Consider the following 19,956-nt stretch of genomic DNA (forward strand, 5'->3'; position numbering starts at 1 on the left):
AGATCTCTGTATTAGTCTTGTTCTACCTTTTTCATGTTGGTCTACTTCATTTTATAGCAGCTTTATAATTCTTCTATAGAAGGTTTGGCTGCATGCATTCTGATAAACCATATCTCAACTACGGAAAGAACAAGGCCTAGCCCAGAAAAAAAAAAAAAAAGGTTGATAATTTGTCCTACCTGCCAGGATCAATCTGCACTGGATTTGGCACTTTGCAATTTGACATTGGATCAAATTTTGTTTACATATGATCATTTACCAAATATCAATGTACCAATCATAACCGGAACGTTGCAATTAAGTTCGCTTGAATTATAGAGTATTCTGAAGAGGATACCTGGTTGCAATGGTGCAGCAATATTCTAATCATCCATGCTTCCTTATCTGATAAACATCATCTACCACTTGTCTACTTTACAGCATTTCCACGTCGGAGTAAAGTTCCTAGAGTCTATCCTAAACCTTAGAACATTCAAATGAAGAGGGCATGCAGAAGAAAAGAAAAAAAAAGTTGGAAAATCAAATGGAAAAGCAAGCTTCAGAAAGACAAAAGGGAGAACCTCTCCCCATGGGCCATGGCCCTTCTTCCTCTCTTTCAAGCAGCAATACAGAAAATCAGATCAGCCAAGAGTCCCAGCCAAATCTTCCCTGCAAAACCAGTGAATATCAATTTCATATCAAAAATTCATTTTACACTTTATAACGCTTCACCTTTTAGTTTTGTTTTATCTTCTACCTAAAAGAAGCTATAACTTTACAGCCCAAGACAAATTCCATTGGCATATTCCACCCCAAAATTAACGAAATCATACGTGGTTTAGCAAAACTGAATTTCACTTTCTTGCAAAAGCGTAAGCATCTGGTACGCCATCTGCCCACTACCCACCATTTCTACATTAATCAACAAAAAAGGAAAAAAAAAAAAGAGAAAGAAAAACTTACAGGTTGTTAATGATGTGGAACTCCCAATAAGATCCTCATAATCCTGAATAGGATTGTAGTTATTGTGGCAATCTGTACTTGTATTGAAACCATTGTTACATGTACATACAAATGAATTACTAGGAGGAGAATATCCACAAACACCACCACTATCCTCACAAGTATTGCATTTGTTGTTCATGTCATAATCATCAAACGCTCCATTTGTGTACTTCAATTTCACCCCATACTGCCATTTACTAGGGTCCGTTGGAGAATCCTGAAAGGAGGCAATCGATGCATACCCTATGCATTTCATTGCACGTAAGTCCAACTCACCTTTGCTGTTAAAATTCGCCGGCGAGTACACGCAGCAGGTGTTGGTAGGCGGGAAGAGTGGGAGGCCGAGGCTGACGACGGAGGGACAAGTGTAGATAGAGGCGCAGAGGTAGGAGGAGGAAGGATCACAAACAGGAGAGCCCTTGATGGTGAGGGAGGACGTAGGGGGAGTGCATGAAAGGAGGAGGAAAATTGATGGACCTAGCTGGAAAGGGCTAGTCCAGTCAAGGCCCAAGTTGGGTGATGGTTGCATGGAGTTGCACGTTGACATGTAGGGTGGGGTGGTGGTAACTGTTGAATCTTTGTAAGACACAGAGGTGATGAGATAAGAGCCTGTGTGGGTTGTTAGCATGAGCTGATCGGAATTGCAGGTTACATAGGGTTGAAATCGGGGCGAGCCGCAGCCGTAGCCGGTGCCAAAAGGGTACTTGACCTGAATAGAGCCACATGTGGACCGGCATGCTGTGTCTGGGGCTGAATTGTGCAAGGGAGTGATGAAGAGAGTGATCAAGAGGATGATGATGGGAAGAGGATGACCATCCATTGGCTTAAGTTTTTGGTATACAACTCCCTCAGACGAAAGGGAAATTCCTGAGAGCTTTTCACCATAAAGCAAGTACGCCAAAAGGGATAATAAGAAACTGAATCTTTTCATTTGAGCATCTGATAAACATAAACTATATCTCTGTTTAATCGAATCATTATCCGACAAGAATCTTTCTTACAAGTTTGCTTAGTTGAAAAGCCAACCAGAACCTTTGTAGGCGACCAAAGCATTCTGAAAGCAGAGGTTTGTGGATTCAATTGAGCTGAGATTCTTTCAGGATAAAGGGGTGGAGCAGGTAACTTTTTTCTTGGCAAACAAAAGCCTGTTACATCACTAACATGTAGCAGCCATTGGCTTTAAGCCTTCCAGGTTGAATTGAAACTCAAGCTGATAAAAAATGGAGGAGCATTAATATGTGATGAGCATGGATGGCTTAAACAGGACATACAATTTATACACAAAGTTTATAAATTCACCATATGCCAATATGCCATCAACCATGTCCACTTCGACGGATCAGAATCGTATTAATAAAGAAATATTGTTTCTATCGGGGATCTATACAAAAAATTATTTATTTATGTAAATAATTGTAAGTGTTAAGATATTAAATTCAATTATCAATTTATTCATCATATTTTAGTTAAATTCATTACCTGATTCAAAACATGAAAATTTATATTTTAGTAAATAAAATTTGAGTATAATTACAAAAAATTATATACTCAAATTTATTTTTTTATTTGAAATTATCAAAAATTAAAATTTAGTTACTGTGATTAAAAATTAATCACTTTACCAATAATAAACCACAGAATTATTGACAATTTGATGGACATAGGATGCAACACCAATGGTAAATCACGTCAAAATTCTTCATATCAATCGAACGGTGGAAATCTAGGTTGCAAAATGACGCAAACCTACAAGAAAACCAGAGAATAAAAGCTCTATATGTGGAGGCCCTAACCTCATCCTTCACCTGCGTTGTGTTCCTGTTTTTTCTTCTGCGCACCACTTCACCAAATCCTCTGTCTCTTCCTACTCAGAGAGAGAGCAAGCCACTTTGTAGCCAAACAAGGTTCGCTTTTTCGTTCCTTATTTTTGCCCTAATTTGGAATTTAATTTCTCTATTTTTATTTCTCTTTTTGCTATAAATTCGTCATACCGGTTTGTTTTAGCTCTTGAAATACTGAAAACTTTAGTTTTATATCAATTTTATTATATAAAAATTTTGTTATTTATGCATTTTTGTTTGACAGTTTGGTTTTTGGGTGGTGGATAGTTAACCCTAATTGATAGAGAATTTGGGGTACTTTGCTTAGCATTTGGGTAGTTTTTTTTTTTTTTTTTTGAAACGTTTAAAAAAGACGTTTCTTTTCGCTTCTAATGGAAGAAAGAACGGTTTTTGTTTGGATAGAATGGTTAGTTAGTAGGAATAACTTGGGAAAAAATGTGTTTCAACAAGCTTCCGTAGTTAAAATCTTTAAGGAAATAGAGATGTATATCTAAATTAAAACTAACTTTTGAAGGCATGAATTCGAAAAAGAATGTAAGTTGGCCTTGAAACAGTGAATAATCATACTTGTTTAATGCTATTTGAATAGAACCTTTGTTTCTAGGGTCAGAAAATGGTTAGTGAAGTTTTGCCTAATGTTGCAATCTTTGGGACTAGTTTGCTTGTCTGAACAAAGCAAGGCATTCAAAACTTGGAAATCTAGCCGCTGATTTTTTTTGGTCGTTTAGGCTTTTGCACTGTTAAGGGTAATTGTAGCTTTATTATAATTTTGCCACTAGCTGTCTAGTTTGTTAGTAGAATACTGGGCTCTTAGTTCTAGTGACCAGGTTCAGTCCTTGGTAGCCTCAAATACCAAAAAAGTGGTTTTATTATAGTGTTAAAATGCTTTGCTTATCATAACAAGTAATGAAATACATGGCCTTTCCAATAGTTGCCCGTATTTTCCATAGAGCGACTTCTAATTACGATTTTAGATTTGTTATAGTGAGCAGTGAAGTGTGCACTTCAATACTAGGAGTCTACCAGTTTATTTTATTTATTTTATTTATTCTTGTCACATATATGATAATTGTTTGAGTTGATGTGAACAGTGACCATGAGAATAACCCCTGTATCCTTGGCATTATTTTGATTGAAACTCTTTTGGTATTACATTATTGATGGATGAAACGAAAGTCTTGTTAATTTATTTTTTATTTTATTTTATTTTCTAAGGATGCATTGTATTGAGCTTTGTTCATTTCATGGTGCTGTCAATCAATTCTGAACTTCTTGTTTTTCATTCCAGGGTACATTAAATTTTAAGTTTTTATCTATTTCAGCCTGCCAAAGGCCCTTCAGCATAAACTTAAAACCAGGTCCTCTATCCTCATATTGGATGGCTATTATACCTTGTGGAATTACATGTGTTGCCCAGTGGGGTATTCGTCCTCAGTTTACCATACAGTCTTATGTTCCAAACCGAATAATGACAGTGCAATCCAGGTAAGTTTTCTGCTTAGCTCTTTTATGTATGGAAGGGGAATTACTGAATTTGACTGTCCGACTACAATTATGTTCTTCTAGAGCTTTATATAGATACGGAATTGCTGAATTTGCAATGTCATTGCTGGTTGTGGTTTTTATTTTTATGGTTTTTTCATCAGCTTGCATTGCGTTTGTGAATTTTTCATGCATAGCATTTTGGTGAACTTAAGGATTAGATGGGCAGATTTACCCACTTTTTAATCCCTGTTTTGCTTGTTTCTAATTGTTGTGTTGATTAAAGAGGGGGGGTGACAAAGAAAAAAGTGGGGGTGTATTACCTCCATAATAGTCTATTTTTTGGTATTTATGGAAGAATAATTTAGGTGTTTATTACCCTTTGCAGGGTAACAAGTACAACGAGTTATTTGGGAGCACCAAGTTCAAGTTTATTTTCACGTGATTCCTTACCATTTTTATCCTTTGTGGGGTCGTCTCGAGCATCACATCGTCATAGGGGGGCACGGTTCATTGTTAGAGCTGAAACTGTGAGTATAAACCTCCAGTTTCTTTTGCTTTTTTTTTTTTTTGGTTGAAAATAGATGTTGTAATGGGTTTTCCATAATTTAATTATATATTTTTGAAAATTTCAGGATGTATTTCATTTTTTTTTTTTGCTGTAGTTTACAGCTTGCTCACTGTTCGATTCTCAATTTAACATGATAACATATTATACTGAGCAGGATTATTATTCTGTCCTTGGGGTGTCAAGAAACGCAAGTAAATCTGAAATTAAAAGTGGTATGCTGACTTACCGTACCTTGTTCGGTTACTGTTCTATTTTATTCCTTATATCATTGTTTATGGTATTCTTGTGCTTATTTTTGTTTGCTAATCTATTTCTTATTTATGGTTTTGCAACTTATTGAAGTTAACTTTACCCAGCTTTAAGGGTTTCTGCATTGAAAGTTTTAAAACACTGTTGCAGAAGCTTCAATTTTCACGGACAGTAGGTGTTAATAACATAAATCAAAGAGAATTTAGAGAGGATGGATGAATGTGAAGAGAGATTAAGACACATTCGAGGATATAACTAGGTACACTACACATGGCAAGCATGTATAGAAGTTGAAAAAATCACTCCATTTTTTTTGGATAACAGTAAGGCATGTGCTTACTGATTCAAGGGGAAAAACAAAATGAATGCTTGCAAGTCTTAGAGAGAAATGTATGCCAATGGGTCAAATAGGGTGAGTTGACATGTGGTGGTACACGATTAAGGTTCCTTCTGAACAAAAGGAAGTCTCTTTTAGGTGTCTCAACTATTTGAAGGAAATGTATGCCAATGGGTCAAATAGGGTGAGTTGACATGTGGTGGTACAGGATTAAGGTTCCTTCTGAACAAAAGGAAGTCTCTTTTAGGTGTCTCAACTATTTGAAGGAAAATTTATGATTGTCTTGCTTGATTGGAGCTTTAAAATGGCTGAACTGCAAACTTACATGTATGTACAAGTGATTGATCATATGTAAACTATATTCTCGTTTTTGTCGTATGTACTCCAAGAGTAAACTTAGTTGTTTCGGTTGCTACTTTGTGCGTTTATCTTACTGTTGTTAAATCTTTTATTTTTCAGCTTATCGGAAGCTTGCTCGGAGTCATCATCCAGATGTGAACAAGTCAGTTGATAACCTTGTACCTCTTGCCTTTATTTATGGTTGTGTGTCTCTTATACGTGTATATCTCACATTTATGACTTACGTGATTTGTACATCAGGTGGTAAACGTATATGTAATGTGCATATGTAGTCGTAGGACACTTGAGCTTTAGTTGCATATGGTTCAGATAAAAGACATGAGATGATTACATCAGGAAGTTGTAATTTTCTGGATTTTTGTGGGATTTGGTGTGATGCAATCCGAGAACTGGATTAGGATTGCAAGAGTCTGCTCACTGGAAGTTAAGCTCAGAAGAAAGAAAGAAATAATGACATCTCAAAATGGCACATTATTGACCCATACAATTCATTAGGAAAAAACTGTGTGAATATTTGGGCCATGGTGTTGTGGTTAGTCTGTGAGAATCATCAATGTTTCTTTCTCTAATTTATTCTCCTTATTTTCTTCTTTTCCATTTTTGGATCCAGAGATGGTACAAGTTGTTTATCATAGAAGTGAACACAATGATGTTCAGAACAGAGGCTTCCCTCATTCTGGTTGAATCATAGCATTTAGCTTTCTTGTGATGTTGTCAATTATAGGTTTCATTAGTCCTAGCATGACATTGTTACTAGGGAAATTCTGTAATAAGTCAGGTTCTAATTCCCCAAGAGAACATATTCATGATATGGATTGACGTCCACTTATTTTTCGTTTTAATATCCTCATCTCAGGATGGATAATCAGCTTGAAGATTTCTGTAGATGTAGCACACTGTCACCTTCTCTTATGTATATTAAGTTGCCTAATTATTTTGTCAATAAGGGATGTCTATCTACTTTATGTCCTAAGCTGGGGTTTAAAATAAAAATTGATGGTACCTTATCCAAATTGAGATCTTAAATAGTGGTTAGAAGGTAAATGTGGTTGTTGAAAGAAAGAGAAAATAGAATAGCAGTCATAGGTTTCCTGAGTTAGATATTTGTTGAATTTGTGTTCGTATATTTCATATATTTCTAAATGTAATTGCTGAAAGGGAGAGAACGCTATGTGTAGATTTCTGACTCTTAGTCAGATATATTGTCTTTTGAAGTCTTCGAAAATAGTTTGTTGTTGCTAGTTAAAATATCTTCTATGGAAAAACTAAGAAATAAATCTGTGTAGAAAACTAAGAGAAAAACTGAATGTATATTGAAAAATTGCTCATTAAGAATTATACAAGAACCTTAGGTTTATATACAACTAACTAGAGGTTAAACTAGGAAACTAAATCTCCCAAAAAAATTAATCCTATAATTGAGTGATTGTCTATCTTAATTTTTTGTTCTTAATTCTAGAGATACAAATACTTAATTCTAGCGATACAAATATAAATATACAGATTACAAGATTACAACCAGCTGCAAATAAGTGTTTTCCCACACTTTCCCCCTCAAGCTGGTGAATAGGTGTTTTTCATTCCCAGCTTGAAAATAATTTCTTGAAATGTTGCACTGCTGAGACTTTTAGTCAACACATTTGCAAATTGACCCTTGGTTGATACATAAGGTGTACAAATCAACCCACTGTCTAGTTTCTCCTTTATGAAATGCTGGTCTACTTCAATGTGTTTTGTTCTGTCATGTTGCGCAGGATTGTGTGCAATGCTTGTTGCAGAGTTGTTATCACAGTAGTCTCATTGGTTCATCCCACTTAATCTTCAAGTCTTCTAAGATAATTTTTAACCATAGTAGTTCACAAATTCCTTGAGCCATTGCTCTGAACTCTGCTTCAGCACTTGATCTTGCCACCACATTTTGTTTTTTATTTCTCCAAGTCACAAGATTATCACATAAGAAAGTATAGTAGCCTGAGGTGGATCTTCTATCAGTTACTGAACCGACATAATCAGCATCTGTATATGCTTTTAGAACTAGCTCCGAATTTCTTTTAAATAAGATACCTCTCCTAGGATTGGCCTTCAAATAATGCAATATACGGTAGATAGCCTATAGGTGCACTTCTTTAGGACTATGCATAACACTCATAGCATATGCTATATCAGGTCTAGTATGTGAGAGATAAATGAGTCTTCTAACTAATCTTTGGTACATCTCTGTATCTACAGCAGCATCTTTATTAGCTTCTCCAATTTTATGATTAGGATCTATAGGGGTATTTGCAGGTTTACATGCATGCTTTCCGGTTTTCTTCAAAAGATCCATCACATATTTTTGTTGTGAGATGAAGATACCATGCCGTGAGTGAGCTACTTCAAGTCCTAGGAAGTACTTCAATCTCCCTAGCTCTTTTATCTCAAATTCTTTAGCCAAACACTGTTTTAAAGATTCTCTCTCTTTTTCATCATCTCTAGTTACAATTATATCATCAACATACATTAATAGAACTGTGATTCTCCCTGAATCAGAGTGCTTAATAAACAATGTGTAATCTCCTTGACTCTGTTTATATCCCATGCTAGCATCACTTTGGCAAATCTCCCGAACCAAGCCCTAGGAGACTGTTTAAGGCCATATAAAGCCTTTTTCAGCCTGCATACTTTGTTTGCTTCTAGCTGAGCTCCAAATCCTAGTGGAACCTTCATATTTATTTCTTCTTCCAAATCACCATGTAGAAAAGCATTCTTTACATCAAATTGTTGAAGCTGCCAATTGTAATTTGCAGTCAATGATAATAAAATCCTAACTGTATTCATCTTGGCAACTAGAGCAAAGGTTTCCTGATAATCCACCCCATAGGTTTAAGTGTAGCCCTTAGCCACTAACATGGCTTTATACCTTTCAATAGTATCATCCGCCTTGTATTTTATAGTGAAAACCTATTTACACTCCACTGGATTTTTTTCCTTTAGGCAACTTTATTAGTTCCCATGTTTGATTTTTCTCTAAGGACTCCATTTCTATTTTCATGGCTTGCCTCCATTTCTCATTGGATAATGCCTCGGATAATGTAGTTGAAACAGAAATAGTGTTTAGGCTCATAAGAAAATTTTTGTAGGATGGTGAGAATTTTTCAAATGACACAAAATTAGAGATTGGGTATAGTGGATGCATAGTACATTCTCTGGTTCATTTCCTAATGGCAATAGGCAGATCATAATACTACTTATAGTTTTAGGAGATTCATGCTCATTTTGAGAAATAGAGTCAAAAATTGTAGTTACCTCATTTCCAGAGTTAGGATCAGGTTTTTGGACTGGCACTGATTCAAGATCTGGAGCTTTCCTTCTTAAGTACACCTGTAATTCCTTCATAGAATCAAGAATAATATTATCCTTTGTCACATCTTCCGTATTTGGAATGGGTTCAGACTCAAATTTAGTGTTTGACTGGGGCTCAGCAAAAACAGATTTCGACTCAGAAGAATTAATGGGTGAAAATGTTGAAGAAGGGGACAAACAAGCAAAATGAAGTCTTTATCCTTATCTTCCATGAATGAAGTCTCTCCCTGAAGATAAGGTTGAGTAAAAAATGGTTTACTTTCTTCAAAAGTGAGATCTGCAGACATATACAATTTTTTGATAAGAGGATGATAGCACTTATATCCTTTTTTAGTTGAGGAATACCCCACAAAAATACACTTAATAGCTCTTGGATCCAACTTTCCCTTGTTATGACTGTGTACATGAACAAATGATGTACAACCTAATATCTTAGGTTTGAGATTGTTTTTGGTATTAAGGTTGGGATAAAATTGTGAGAGTAGTTCCATAGGAGTTTTAAATCCCAAAACCCTTGAAGGTAACTTATTTATAATGTGTGTGGCAGTGAGAACAGCTTTCCCCTTGTAAGATTTAGGTACATTTGCTTGAAAAAGAAAGGTTCGGGTTGTGGCTAGTAAATGGCTGTTTTTCCTCTCTGCCATTCCATTCTGCTGTGGAGTATTAACACAAGATGACTCATGAATAATCTCTTCTTTTTGGAAATAGGTGGATAGACTTTGGTTAAAATAGTCTCTTGCATTATCAGACCTAAATATCTTGATTCTCACTCCAAATTGATTTTGGATCATGTTTTGGAAGCTTAAAAACATACTATTCACATCTAATTTGGATTTAAATAAAAAAATTCAAGAGACCCTGGTACAATCATCTATGAATGAAACAAATCATCTTGCACCAAAAATATTAGGAATTGTAAAGGGACCCCAATTGTCACTATGAATCAAGTAAAAAGGAGTAGAACTTCTTTTGTTACTAATTGGAAAAGACACATGTTTATGCTTTGCAAGTTTGCAAACATCACAATGAAAATCTTCGACATTTAATCCTTTGAACAAAGAAGAAAACATGTTTATCAAAGTTCCAAAAGAAGGATGTCCAAGACAAAAATGATAAAACCGGATTTTATCTTTATTGGAAGATTTTTCAGAAAGAAATGACAAAGGTAAACTATTATTGATATTACTTGTGTTATTTGATGTCTCAAGATAGTATAGTACATCCTTCTCCTTAACAAATCCAATTCTCTTCCCCGAACTCTGGTCCTGAAATTCACAATAAGAGGGACAAAAAGTCACTTTGCAATTCATATCTCTGGTAAGTTTTTGTATAGATATCAGATTAATAGACAATCCAGGAACATGAAGAACATTTTTTAGAACAAACGAGGGATTAACTTGAACATCTCCTAATCTTGCCACTGTAGTAAGTGAACCATCTACAACAACAATTTTCTTATTACTAGGACACAGGGTATACGTATTAAATTTTTGTGAGGAATGTGTCATATGGTCTGTGGGTCCTGAGTCAATGACTCAAGAACTCGTAATAGGGTTAACCGAGACATTTAATCCATAATAACCAGAAGCTTTACCTGAACTAGAGATCTTACCCAAGGAATATACCAGAGTAGGCTTTTCAAGGATTTTCAATAAGTTTCTCAGCTTTTCAATCTCTTCCCTGTCTAACTCTCATTGTTTTCGAGACATCTGTAGTCCTTTGGTGATTTTTTCAGTTGACACTTCTTCAAATTGGGTGGTAGTGATATCTTTCTTTGAAAGGGTTCGACAATGAAGGTCTAAAATAGAAGTCGGCAATGAAGGTTGAAAATTTTGCATCCCAAGAAGATCCTAAAGCTCTGATATCATGTGAAAAAATTAAGAAATAAAACTGTATAGAAAACTAAGAGAAAAACTGAATGTATATTAAAAAACTAGTCATTAAGAATTATACAAGAACCTTAGGTTTATATACAACTAACTAGGTGTTAAACTAGGAAACTAAATCTCCCAAAAAAAACTAATCCTATAATTGAGGGATTGTCTATCATAATTTTTTGTTTTTAATTTTACGGATATAAATACTTAATTCTAAAGATACAAATATAAATATACAGATTATAAGATTACAACCAGCTGAAAATAAATGTTTTCCCACATCTTCTTTAATCCCGATAAGTTTGAATAGTAGTGCTTTTTTTTCCTTCATTTATTGTATTTCTTATCATTATACGTTATTCTGCAGAGATCCGGGGGCAGAGCAGAAGTTCAAGGAAATTAGCAATGCATATGAGGTAAGAGTTCTATGTTGTGTTTACATTTGGTTTCATTTATTCGACTGAAATGCATCAGTCCCTATGGTCATATGATATCTGATCTTTGAGGCATAATATATTGCTTAGGTCTTGTCAGATGATGAGAAACGATCTCTATATGACAAATATGGGGAGGCTGGACTTAAAGGTGCTGGTATGGGAATGGGGGTAAGTTAATTCTACTAATGCTGAACAAGATCATTCATTGCAAAATTATATTCCTTGGGTTTTCTCATCATCTCATTATGTCATTTATGGGCTTTTTTTTTTTTTTTGGCCAATCATTGATGGCTTGTTTATTTTGTCAGGATTTTAGCAATCCTTTTGATCTGTTTGAGTCACTGTTTGAGGGCATGGGTGGTATGGGTGGCATGGGCATGGGTGGCCGAAGTTCCAGGAATAGAGCAGTTGATGGGGAGGATGAAATTCACTATCTCGTATTGAATTTTAAGGAAGCAGTTTTTGGAGTTGAGAAGGAGATTGAAATAAAAAGACTAGAAAGCTGTGGAACTTGTAATGGGTCAGGTGCAAAACCTGGCACAACACCCTCGAAATGCACCACATGTGGTGGGCAAGGCCAGGTGGTCTCATCTACAAGGACTCCATTGGGTGTCTTCCAGCAGGTAATGACATGCTCTTCTTGTGGTGGGACAGGGGAAATCTCTAACCCATGCAATACGTGTTCTGGTGATGGGCGGGTAAGGAGAACGAAGAGGATCAGTTTGAAAGTGCCAGCTGGTGTGGATTCTGGTAGCCGTTTAAGGGTCCGGTCCGAAGGCAATGCTGGAAGGAGAGGTGGGTCACCTGGTGATCTCTTTGTTCGTATTGAAGTTATCCCAGATCCCGTCCTAAAACGTGATGATACCAACATATTGTATACCTGCAAAGTGTCATATATAGACGCTATACTGGGAACAACAATCAAGGTTCCGACAGTGGATGGTATTGTCGATTTGAAGATACCAGCTGGGACCCAGCCAAACACCACCCTTGTAATGGCAAAGAAAGGTGTCCCCGTTCTAAATAAGAGCAACATGAGGGGTGATCAGTTGGTCCGCGTGCAGGTTGAAATTCCAAAAAGATTGAGCAGTGAAGAGAGGAAGCTTATTGAGGAGCTTGCTGACTTAAGCAAGGGCAAGACAGCAAGCAGTAGGAGATAGTATACACCGATTATGTTCATTTCCCCCGGAAAATGTATTCACTGTCTGGTGTGTGCAGCTTCCAAAGTTAGAACTTCAGTACTAGCAAAAAATATTTTTCAGTTCTCAAATGCTTGAATTGCCAAAGGGGAAAGCGGCTGAAATTTGTAGTCTTATATTGTGATAGGTTTGTTCCATATAAAGAAATCTTTACGGAAACATGGAGGTGAAACAGGAGACGAAGATTAGAGATAACCCCTTCTTTGATTTTGTTTTATGTTTGACTGCAGTCTTTTATTAGCTATTCTTTGAGATTTAACTAAAATTTGGGGAACAATGTTGCCCTTCAATTTTGTCTGACTTTTGATGAATGAACATCCAATCTAATGCATCCAAATGCATACTAAAAGTTCTCTCATTCATTATCAGGTAATAATGTCTTTTTCCTACAAAATTTCAATTTTACATTAAAAAGAATGCACGAAGACATCCTTGGGTATACTGATAGTTCTCTACTTTCTGATCAATTGTTCGACAGAAATGGATGGTGAAATGCATGAGCAAAGGAATAACATTCAAAAGATTACCAGTCCGCAATGAATATGTTAAATAACATATACTATTAATGCATTGCATTGCCTGCTAGTATTCCAGAACAATTCTTATATTCCCTTTCCATTTCTGGACATAGCTAGTTTGCCTCGTGTAAAGTCTTACGACAGTATATTTTAAATTCCTTTGCACACAAGAAGTACATTTCATTTTCTTTTCTTATACTATTTTCATGGTTTTAAGGTTCCATATCATGTTGATTTCAGATTGATGTTCATGATTTAGTATTAGAGTTCTTTTTTCTTACCGTCATTTTGTTAAATTCACTTTCCACCCTTTGAATGTGATCATTCAATATCATATTGCTATTTGATCACGATATTTTAGCATTCTTATACTCCTTAGGGCTTGGGATTTGACATGAAAGTTTTGGGATTTTAGCAGCTTTGTAATATTCTGAACTTAATTATTTTCAGGCAAGTTGCATGCCAGTTCTAGGCCAGGAAAGAACTGACAAAGACAATTGGAAAGACTGAAGCAGCTTTCTTGTCTCTTGGGGCCATCAAATGGTAAGAGAGGTAGAGATTGATATCTTCTCTTAGACGTTGGAAGGTGCATTTAGTTTAATTCATCAACTTCCAATGGCGGATTTTACAAAGCACAACTACAACTCTTTTAACGAAATCAAACAACAGAGACAGGCTTCAATGGCATATTCGATAGAGCATTATACACACTGCTGATAAGACAGGAGCATTTGCTAGGTGATGTCTGTTGTTTGTTTATGACTGGTTTGCTGGCTTCGAGGGTTGGAGTTTGTTGCTGTGCAGTTGTCTTATAGTAAACTGATATTTCACTCTGTTTTGTCTGATTGAATCTATATTCCACGACAGTTGTTAGTTTACCATGTCGTTCAAACTAGAACATAAGAAGATATTTAGAGGATGAAATTCTTGTTTGAACTGTCCCGCTCATTCGAATGGCAAGAAAGCAGGAAATTAGAGAGGAAAAAACAAACTTTCTTTTATTACATTTGTAGCTGCTGCATTCAATCTCAACTGCTCAATTGGAAGCAGGCGGCGTTCAAGGGTCAGGATTCCATAGTGGTTCGGAAATTTTAAATGGAAACAAGGGTTTGAAGGCAAACAAGTTCTTGCAATTTCTTAATGGTACAAGGCGTCCAACAACAGGAAGCTAGAAGTCGCAGCGCTCATATTTAAGTACTGGAAAAACCCGAGCCAACTTCCCATAAGCTTAGAAATTCAGGCTTAATGCAGATTCCTTGATTTAAAAATATGAAAATCCGATAAAAATATATGGTTCAAGTCATCTATTTAGGATCAAAACATCATCTTCTATAAATACTACATAAATTAGGAACTGGAATTCATTCTGGTTCTAAATATGGGTTCGCTCAACAAACCTCATGCAGTCTTTGTCCCATACCCAGCACAAGGCCATGTAAACCCATTAATGCAGCTAGCCAGGCTTTTACATTCCACAGGCTTCTACATCACCTTTGTTAACACTGAGTTTAACCATAGGCGCTTCGTCAGGTCCAAAGGACCAGGCTTTGTCAAGGTTCTGCCTGATTTTCAGTTTAAGACCATACCTGATGGGCTGCCGCCATCAGATCGGGATGCAACCCAAGACATTTGGGCCCTATCTGATTCAGTTCAGAGACACTGCTTGGTTCCATTTAGAGAGCTGCTAGCTAAGCTAAATTCTTCAGCAGAATCCCCCCCCAGTTAGCTATATTATCTTAGATGGGTCCATGACCTTCACCATCAAAGCAGCTAAGGAACTGGGCATACCTGAAGCTCAATTCTGGACCACCTCAGCTTGTGGTTTCATGGCATATTTACATTTCACTGAACTCATGCGAGGAGGCATTGTCCCATTTAAAGGTACATATTTCTTACTAAAGAAGAATCACTCAACCGAAAGCCTTGGTTAATAACAAAAATGTTGTTTGATACTTTGAAAGTACGAGGATTTCGTTCTTCAACTAACTTAAATCAATCTTATATATAACAGGAAACCGTGGTTAGTAACAAAGATGTTCATATTTTGATGTGTTTTCAGATGAAAACTTCATCAAAGATGGTACAATGGATACACCAGTCCCTGGAGTTCCGGGTATGAGCAACATGAGGCTCAAGGATTTCCCAACATTTATCAGAACCACCGATCCAAGTGCCATAATGTTAAATTTCATGAGTGAAGAAGCACAAAATTGCTTAAAATCTCCTGCAATCATTTTAAATACATTTGATGAGCTAGAGCATGAAGTACTAGAGGCAATTGCTGCCAGGTCCCCCAACATTTATACCATAGGACCCCTTTCCTTGCTGGAAAAAAAGCATACGCCTTTCAGCCAAGCTGAGTCCCTCAGGTCTAGCTTGTGGAAGGAGGATTCCAAATGTCTCAAATGGCTTGATAATAGAAAATCTAACTCGGTTTTGTTTGTAAGCTATGGCAGCATTACTGTGATGTCAGAACAACACTTCAAAGAGTTTGCATGGGGGCTTGCAAATAGCAAACACCTAGTTTTATGGGTGGTAAGGCCTGATGTGGTTATGGGGAATTGTGGTATCTTGCCCGAAGAGTACTATGAAGAGATTGAGGACAGAGGGTTGATAGTGAATTGGTGCCCGCAAGATCAGGTACTTTCTCACCCGTCAGTAGGTGCCTTTCTTACACATTGTGGATGGAATTCTACAGTGGAAAGTATCAGTGGAGGAAAGCCTATGATCTGTTGGCCTTTTTTCGATGAGCAACCCACAAATTGTCTATATTTATGCACTATCTGGGGAATCGGTATTGAGATTAGCCCTGATGTGAAGCGTGATGAAGTTACAACTCTTGTGATGAAAATGATGGAAGGGGACAAAGGCAAGAAAATGAGGAACAAAGCTTTAGAATGGAAGAAGAAAGCAGAAGAGGCTATTAATATTGGAGGGTCATCTTACAATAATTTTAATAAATTCATCGAAGACATCCTAGGATAAACTGAACCTCAAGTCCTGACTCTTGTTTTTTGCTCGGATTTCAGAAGTCCTTGTATCCCAAGCCTTTGGGTGTGTCAAATTTGCTGCATGCCTCAGTGCTGTATTGTTTTTGTATCATTCTTCTGGATCATTAATTGAAATCAAAATGTGCATACAAGTGATAAACCAAAGGGTCCAAAATTCACCCACCTAATCTTCCAAAAATTTAGGCAGTTTGCTTAAGTAAAAAGTTACACATTCTTTGAACATATTTAAATTGCTGCAAACGTCAGAACAAAGCATTTGACAGAAAGTTAAACCACATGAAAGGGTCAGTTATTATTACAAAACATAAGAAGAGTATAAACCCTTGTGTCAGCTGGTCAGAATGAATGAAGGAATGATCTCCTCATGCAAATTCGGATACTTAAGACAGAACTATGTTTTACTATCCTGTTTTATTTGCAGAAAGACCAGATCCACATAAAAGCTGCTTGTTCACGTGTAGTGAACTGATTTGTCATTCATAAATCAATTATTGGTCATTCTCTTCTTGTCGATGGCTTCCAATTTATTGATGTTAACGTCTCCTTTATTTGTCTACCCAATATTAAATTCTGCTGGCCTACTCTTGGTGTTGCCCGTGGCCGTGGTGTGTGCATATTTGCTTAATTGTGAATCCTACAATTCAACCCTGGCTTCATCCACCTTGAATGGTCGATTCATTTTCCATTAATGAATCATAGTTATGTGTAGATGAAAGAAAATCATCAATTTGGTTGAGGTGAAGAATATCTAGTCAGATTATAATTACTTGGGATTCCTAAATATCTACATATTTTAACAGTAAGGAATATTTAAGAAAGAATCAGTATCCTCGAAAATTAATTTGGAGACTAGCAACTGAATTGCCCCATTTTTTCCCATTTGAAGAAGAGGTGACACAATTATCGTTCATGGAAGCAAAAGTTTGTACTCATGACCCTCCAATTATTTACAATTATAGTTGAATAACTTTCATCCATTAAGATTCTCAAGGGTATGATTTTTTTTTGTTAAAAAAAAAGTAGAAAGGAAGAAAAAATAAAAGTAAAAATAAAGTAAAAAACGAAAAGTAAAGTACCTATCAAATGGAATCTATGTATTTTTTTTTAATTTTTTAAATAATTCAAAATTTTTTTGTCGTATCCAGATAAACTTTTATGATTTGTCCAAACATAGATTTTTTTTCTATGACAAGATGCCACATATGTCACGTTATTTTAAAAGCCATTGGACTGCTATTTTTTTTTTTTTTGTGCACCTCTAATAATAATGTGATTTTTTTTTTATGTAACGAAATTGATGTGAGTGAAAATTTTTTTCTTTCAAATTATTTTAATTAATCAATTTTATCAATCTTAAAAAAGAAAAAATTCATGTTATTTGTCATAAGTAGGAATAACGATGTTTGACTATTGACTTCATGATCGTTAAGACTTTAAGATCACACTGTCATGTCATATTTTTTATCAACATACATAATTTATCTTAGATAAATCATAAACTAGCCAGAGGCCAAAATGATAATTAAAAAAAATTAAGATAATTTAAAGGCTTATTAAACACTCACAACATTAATATGATTAGGCATAACAGAATTGAATTTAGATTGGAATATTGCTTGATATAAAGATACACTTTGACGATGTTGATTACACATGCACCACTAAAAACTTAAAAGAAATCCCTTCAGCTGAAGCTAATACAAGAAGAAGAAAGAAAGAAATCCCTTCAGCTGAAGCTAATACAAGAAGTAGAAAGAAATACGGGTCGAGAACAGAGTGAAATGCAGAGGCAACGAAGTACCCCAGTGATTATTTAAGTAGTTGTCTGCTCTTGGGCTTTGGTCTTCAACAGACCTTAATGTTCAATAATTATAGAAATTAGAGAGCTTCTTTGATAAATTTATCAAAATCATTGTAAGATGATCCACCGACATCAGTGACTGCTTCCGCTTTCTTCTTCCATTCCAAAACCTTCTCCTTCATTTTCTTTCCTTTATCCCCTTCCAGCATTTCCTTAACTAGAAACTCAATGTTCTCTCGCTTCACATCAGGATCAACCTCCATTCCAATGCCCCAAGCGGTGCAAGCATAATGACAATTTGTTTGTTGATCAGCAAAAAATGGCCAACAAATTACAGGGACACCTCTACATATGGCTTCCAGGGTAGAATTCCACCCACAATGTGTTAGAAAAACACCAACTGAAGGATGTGAAAGAACCTGGTATTGGGAGCACCAGCTTGTTATCAATCCTCTATCCTTAATCTCCTCCAAATACTCTTCAGGCAGAACCGCGGAATCACCCATCACAACATCTGGCCTAACAATCCATAAAAATGGGTGCTTACAATTAGCAAGCCCCCAGGCAAATTCTTTCAGATGCTGCTCTGACATGACAGTCACGCTACCATAATTCACGTACACAACTGAATTGGGCTCCTTTTTGTTAAGCCATTCAATACATTTTGTGTCTTCTTTCCATAGGCTTGAATTTATTGACTTGGATGGACCGTCAGGTATGTGCCTGGCAAGCAAGGGAAGTGGCCCTGTTATATAAATTCGAGGGAATTTGGCAGCGATTGCTTCTAAAACTTCATGTTCAAACTCATTAAATGTGTTGAAGATGATTGCTGGAGCTTTTAGGCAATTGTGGGCTTCTGATCCCATGAAATCAAACATAATATCATCTGGATTGTTGGCTCTGATAAAGCTTGGAATATCTCTGAGGCGAAGGTTACTCATTCCCGGGATCCAATCAATTGGTGTATCAAGAGTGCCATCAGTAAGAAAATTTTTGTCTAATACAAGCAAGAACAAAATTTCAGGTTCCATAGACAATTTTCATAGCTGCAATTATATACAGATCATAATTTCACAGGTGAAGATCACTTCTTATAAAGTCAAAGTCAAAATAAAACTTACTTTTGAATGGAATAATGCCTCTTTTAAGTAGTTCGCTGAATTGCAAATATCCCATGAAGCTACAAGCTGAGGCAGTCCAAAATTGAACTTCTGGTATGCCTAGCATTTCAGCAGCCTTAATAGCAAAGCTCATAACTCCATCCGAAACTATGCAAGTAACAGGCAACGCTTGGGGTGACGAATTTAACTTGGCTAGTAGCTCTAAAAATGGAGCCAAACAATTCTTTCGTGTTGAATCACATAGAGCTGGAACATCCTGTGTTCCATCATGATCAGAGTATGGCAGCCCATCCGGGATTGTTTCGAACCGGAAATCAGGCAGACCTTTAACAGAGTCTGGCCCTTTGGATCTGATCAAGCGCCTATGGTTGAACTCAGTGTTAACAAAGGTTATGTGGAAGCCCCTTGAGTGTAAGAGCTTAGCCAGCTGCATCATGGGGGTAACATGGCCTTGTGATGGATATGGAACGCATACAGCATGGGGATTTCTGGTTTGAAATGAACCCATCTTAGTAAAGCAACGAGATACTTGAAAATAATCAGGGTCTCTAAGGGGAAATGGATTTTCCTAGCTTTTGTGAAGCTTTATAGGCAGCCAACCTACTAGTCCTAAGTACTAGGATTAAAAAAAAAGAAAATATCTTGAATGAAACAGACAAAAGTTCAATGATTGATACCGGGTAATAAATTCATGGTCGGATATAATATTATTGATAGAATAAAATAATAATTATTATATATTATATTTAATTTATATCTAAAAATATATATATTAAAAAGATGTTTAATATTTTTTTGATATAAAATTATTTATTTTTTTTACTTA

The 19,956-nt window shown here is 36.1% G+C and overlaps 3 protein-coding genes and 2 pseudogenes across 5 annotated transcripts; 3 read left to right on the plus strand and 2 right to left on the minus strand.

The window, feature by feature from the left end:
- Positions 1-261: 261 nt before the first annotated feature.
- On the minus strand, positions 262-2,909 carry LOC111292042 (uncharacterized). Of its 2 annotated transcripts, XM_089766418.1 has the most exons (3): positions 2,778-2,909; positions 943-2,194; positions 262-648 (listed from the first exon to the last, which is right to left on the minus strand). In XM_089766418.1, the coding sequence occupies exons 2-3, from the start codon at positions 1,913-1,915 to the stop codon at positions 596-598; spliced, it is 1,026 nt and encodes a 341-aa protein (XP_089622544.1). In that variant the 5' UTR covers positions 1,916-2,194; positions 2,778-2,909; the 3' UTR covers positions 262-595. The 2 variants fall into 2 exon arrangements, with proteins under 2 accessions (XP_089622544.1, XP_022739958.2); XM_022884223.2 differs by lacking the exon at positions 2,778-2,909 and having other exon boundaries at positions 943-2,456.
- On the plus strand, positions 2,638-12,969 carry LOC111291935 (chaperone protein dnaJ A6, chloroplastic-like). Of its 2 annotated transcripts, none has more exons than XM_022884068.2 (8): positions 2,638-2,888; positions 4,114-4,310; positions 4,696-4,837; positions 5,033-5,090; positions 5,924-5,966; positions 11,411-11,459; positions 11,568-11,648; positions 11,789-12,969. In XM_022884068.2, the coding sequence occupies exons 2-8, from the start codon at positions 4,204-4,206 to the stop codon at positions 12,638-12,640; spliced, it is 1,332 nt and encodes a 443-aa protein (XP_022739803.2). In that variant the 5' UTR covers positions 2,638-2,888; positions 4,114-4,203; the 3' UTR covers positions 12,641-12,969. The 2 variants fall into 2 exon arrangements, with proteins under 2 accessions (XP_022739803.2, XP_022739804.2); XM_022884069.2 differs by having other exon boundaries at positions 2,727-2,888; positions 4,148-4,310.
- Positions 12,970-13,774: 805 nt separating this feature from the next.
- LOC149516347 (linamarin synthase 2 pseudogene) lies at positions 13,775-15,128 on the plus strand (annotated as a pseudogene).
- A 59-nt stretch (positions 15,129-15,187) lies between these two features.
- On the plus strand, positions 15,188-16,326 carry LOC111291934 (linamarin synthase 1 pseudogene; annotated as a pseudogene).
- Positions 16,327-17,781: 1,455 nt separating this feature from the next.
- On the minus strand, positions 17,782-19,698 carry LOC111292274 (linamarin synthase 2-like). Its single transcript, XM_022884565.2, has 2 exons — positions 19,131-19,698; positions 17,782-19,006 (listed from the first exon to the last, which is right to left on the minus strand). The coding sequence occupies exons 1-2, from the start codon at positions 19,636-19,638 to the stop codon at positions 18,087-18,089; spliced, it is 1,428 nt and encodes a 475-aa protein (XP_022740300.1). The 5' UTR covers positions 19,639-19,698; the 3' UTR covers positions 17,782-18,086.
- Positions 19,699-19,956: the final 258 nt, after the last annotated feature.

Source organism: Durio zibethinus, chromosome 10, assembly GCF_047325235.1.
Source record: "Durio zibethinus cultivar Kanyao isolate XHJ-2024 chromosome 10, ASM4732523v1, whole genome shotgun sequence".
Taxonomy (NCBI): Eukaryota; Viridiplantae; Streptophyta; class Magnoliopsida; order Malvales; family Malvaceae; genus Durio; species Durio zibethinus.

What these genes read in the sequence shown, in the direction of transcription:
- LOC111292042 (XM_089766418.1), bottom strand. Translation starts at nt 1,915, where the DNA reads ATGAAAAGATTCAGTTTCTTATTATCCCTTTTGGCGTACTTGCTTTAT. An exon ending in TTCCACATCATTAACAACCT is followed by an intron (nt 649 to 942) that starts GTAAGTTTTTCT and finishes CTGGTTTTGCAG; the next exon opens with GGAAGATTTGGCTGGGACTC.
- LOC111291935 (XM_022884068.2), top strand. Translation starts at nt 4,204, where the DNA reads ATGGCTATTATACCTTGTGGAATTACATGTGTTGCCCAGTGGGGTATT. An exon ending in ATAATGACAGTGCAATCCAG is followed by an intron (nt 4,311 to 4,695) that starts GTAAGTTTTCTG and finishes TACCCTTTGCAG; the next exon opens with GGTAACAAGTACAACGAGTT. An exon ending in TCATTGTTAGAGCTGAAACT is followed by an intron (nt 4,838 to 5,032) that starts GTGAGTATAAAC and finishes TATACTGAGCAG; the next exon opens with GATTATTATTCTGTCCTTGG.
- LOC111292274 (XM_022884565.2), bottom strand. Translation starts at nt 19,638, where the DNA reads ATGGGTTCATTTCAAACCAGAAATCCCCATGCTGTATGCGTTCCATAT. An exon ending in AGGCATTATTCCATTCAAAA is followed by an intron (nt 19,007 to 19,130) that starts GTAAGTTTTATT and finishes TGCTTGTATTAG; the next exon opens with ACAAAAATTTTCTTACTGAT.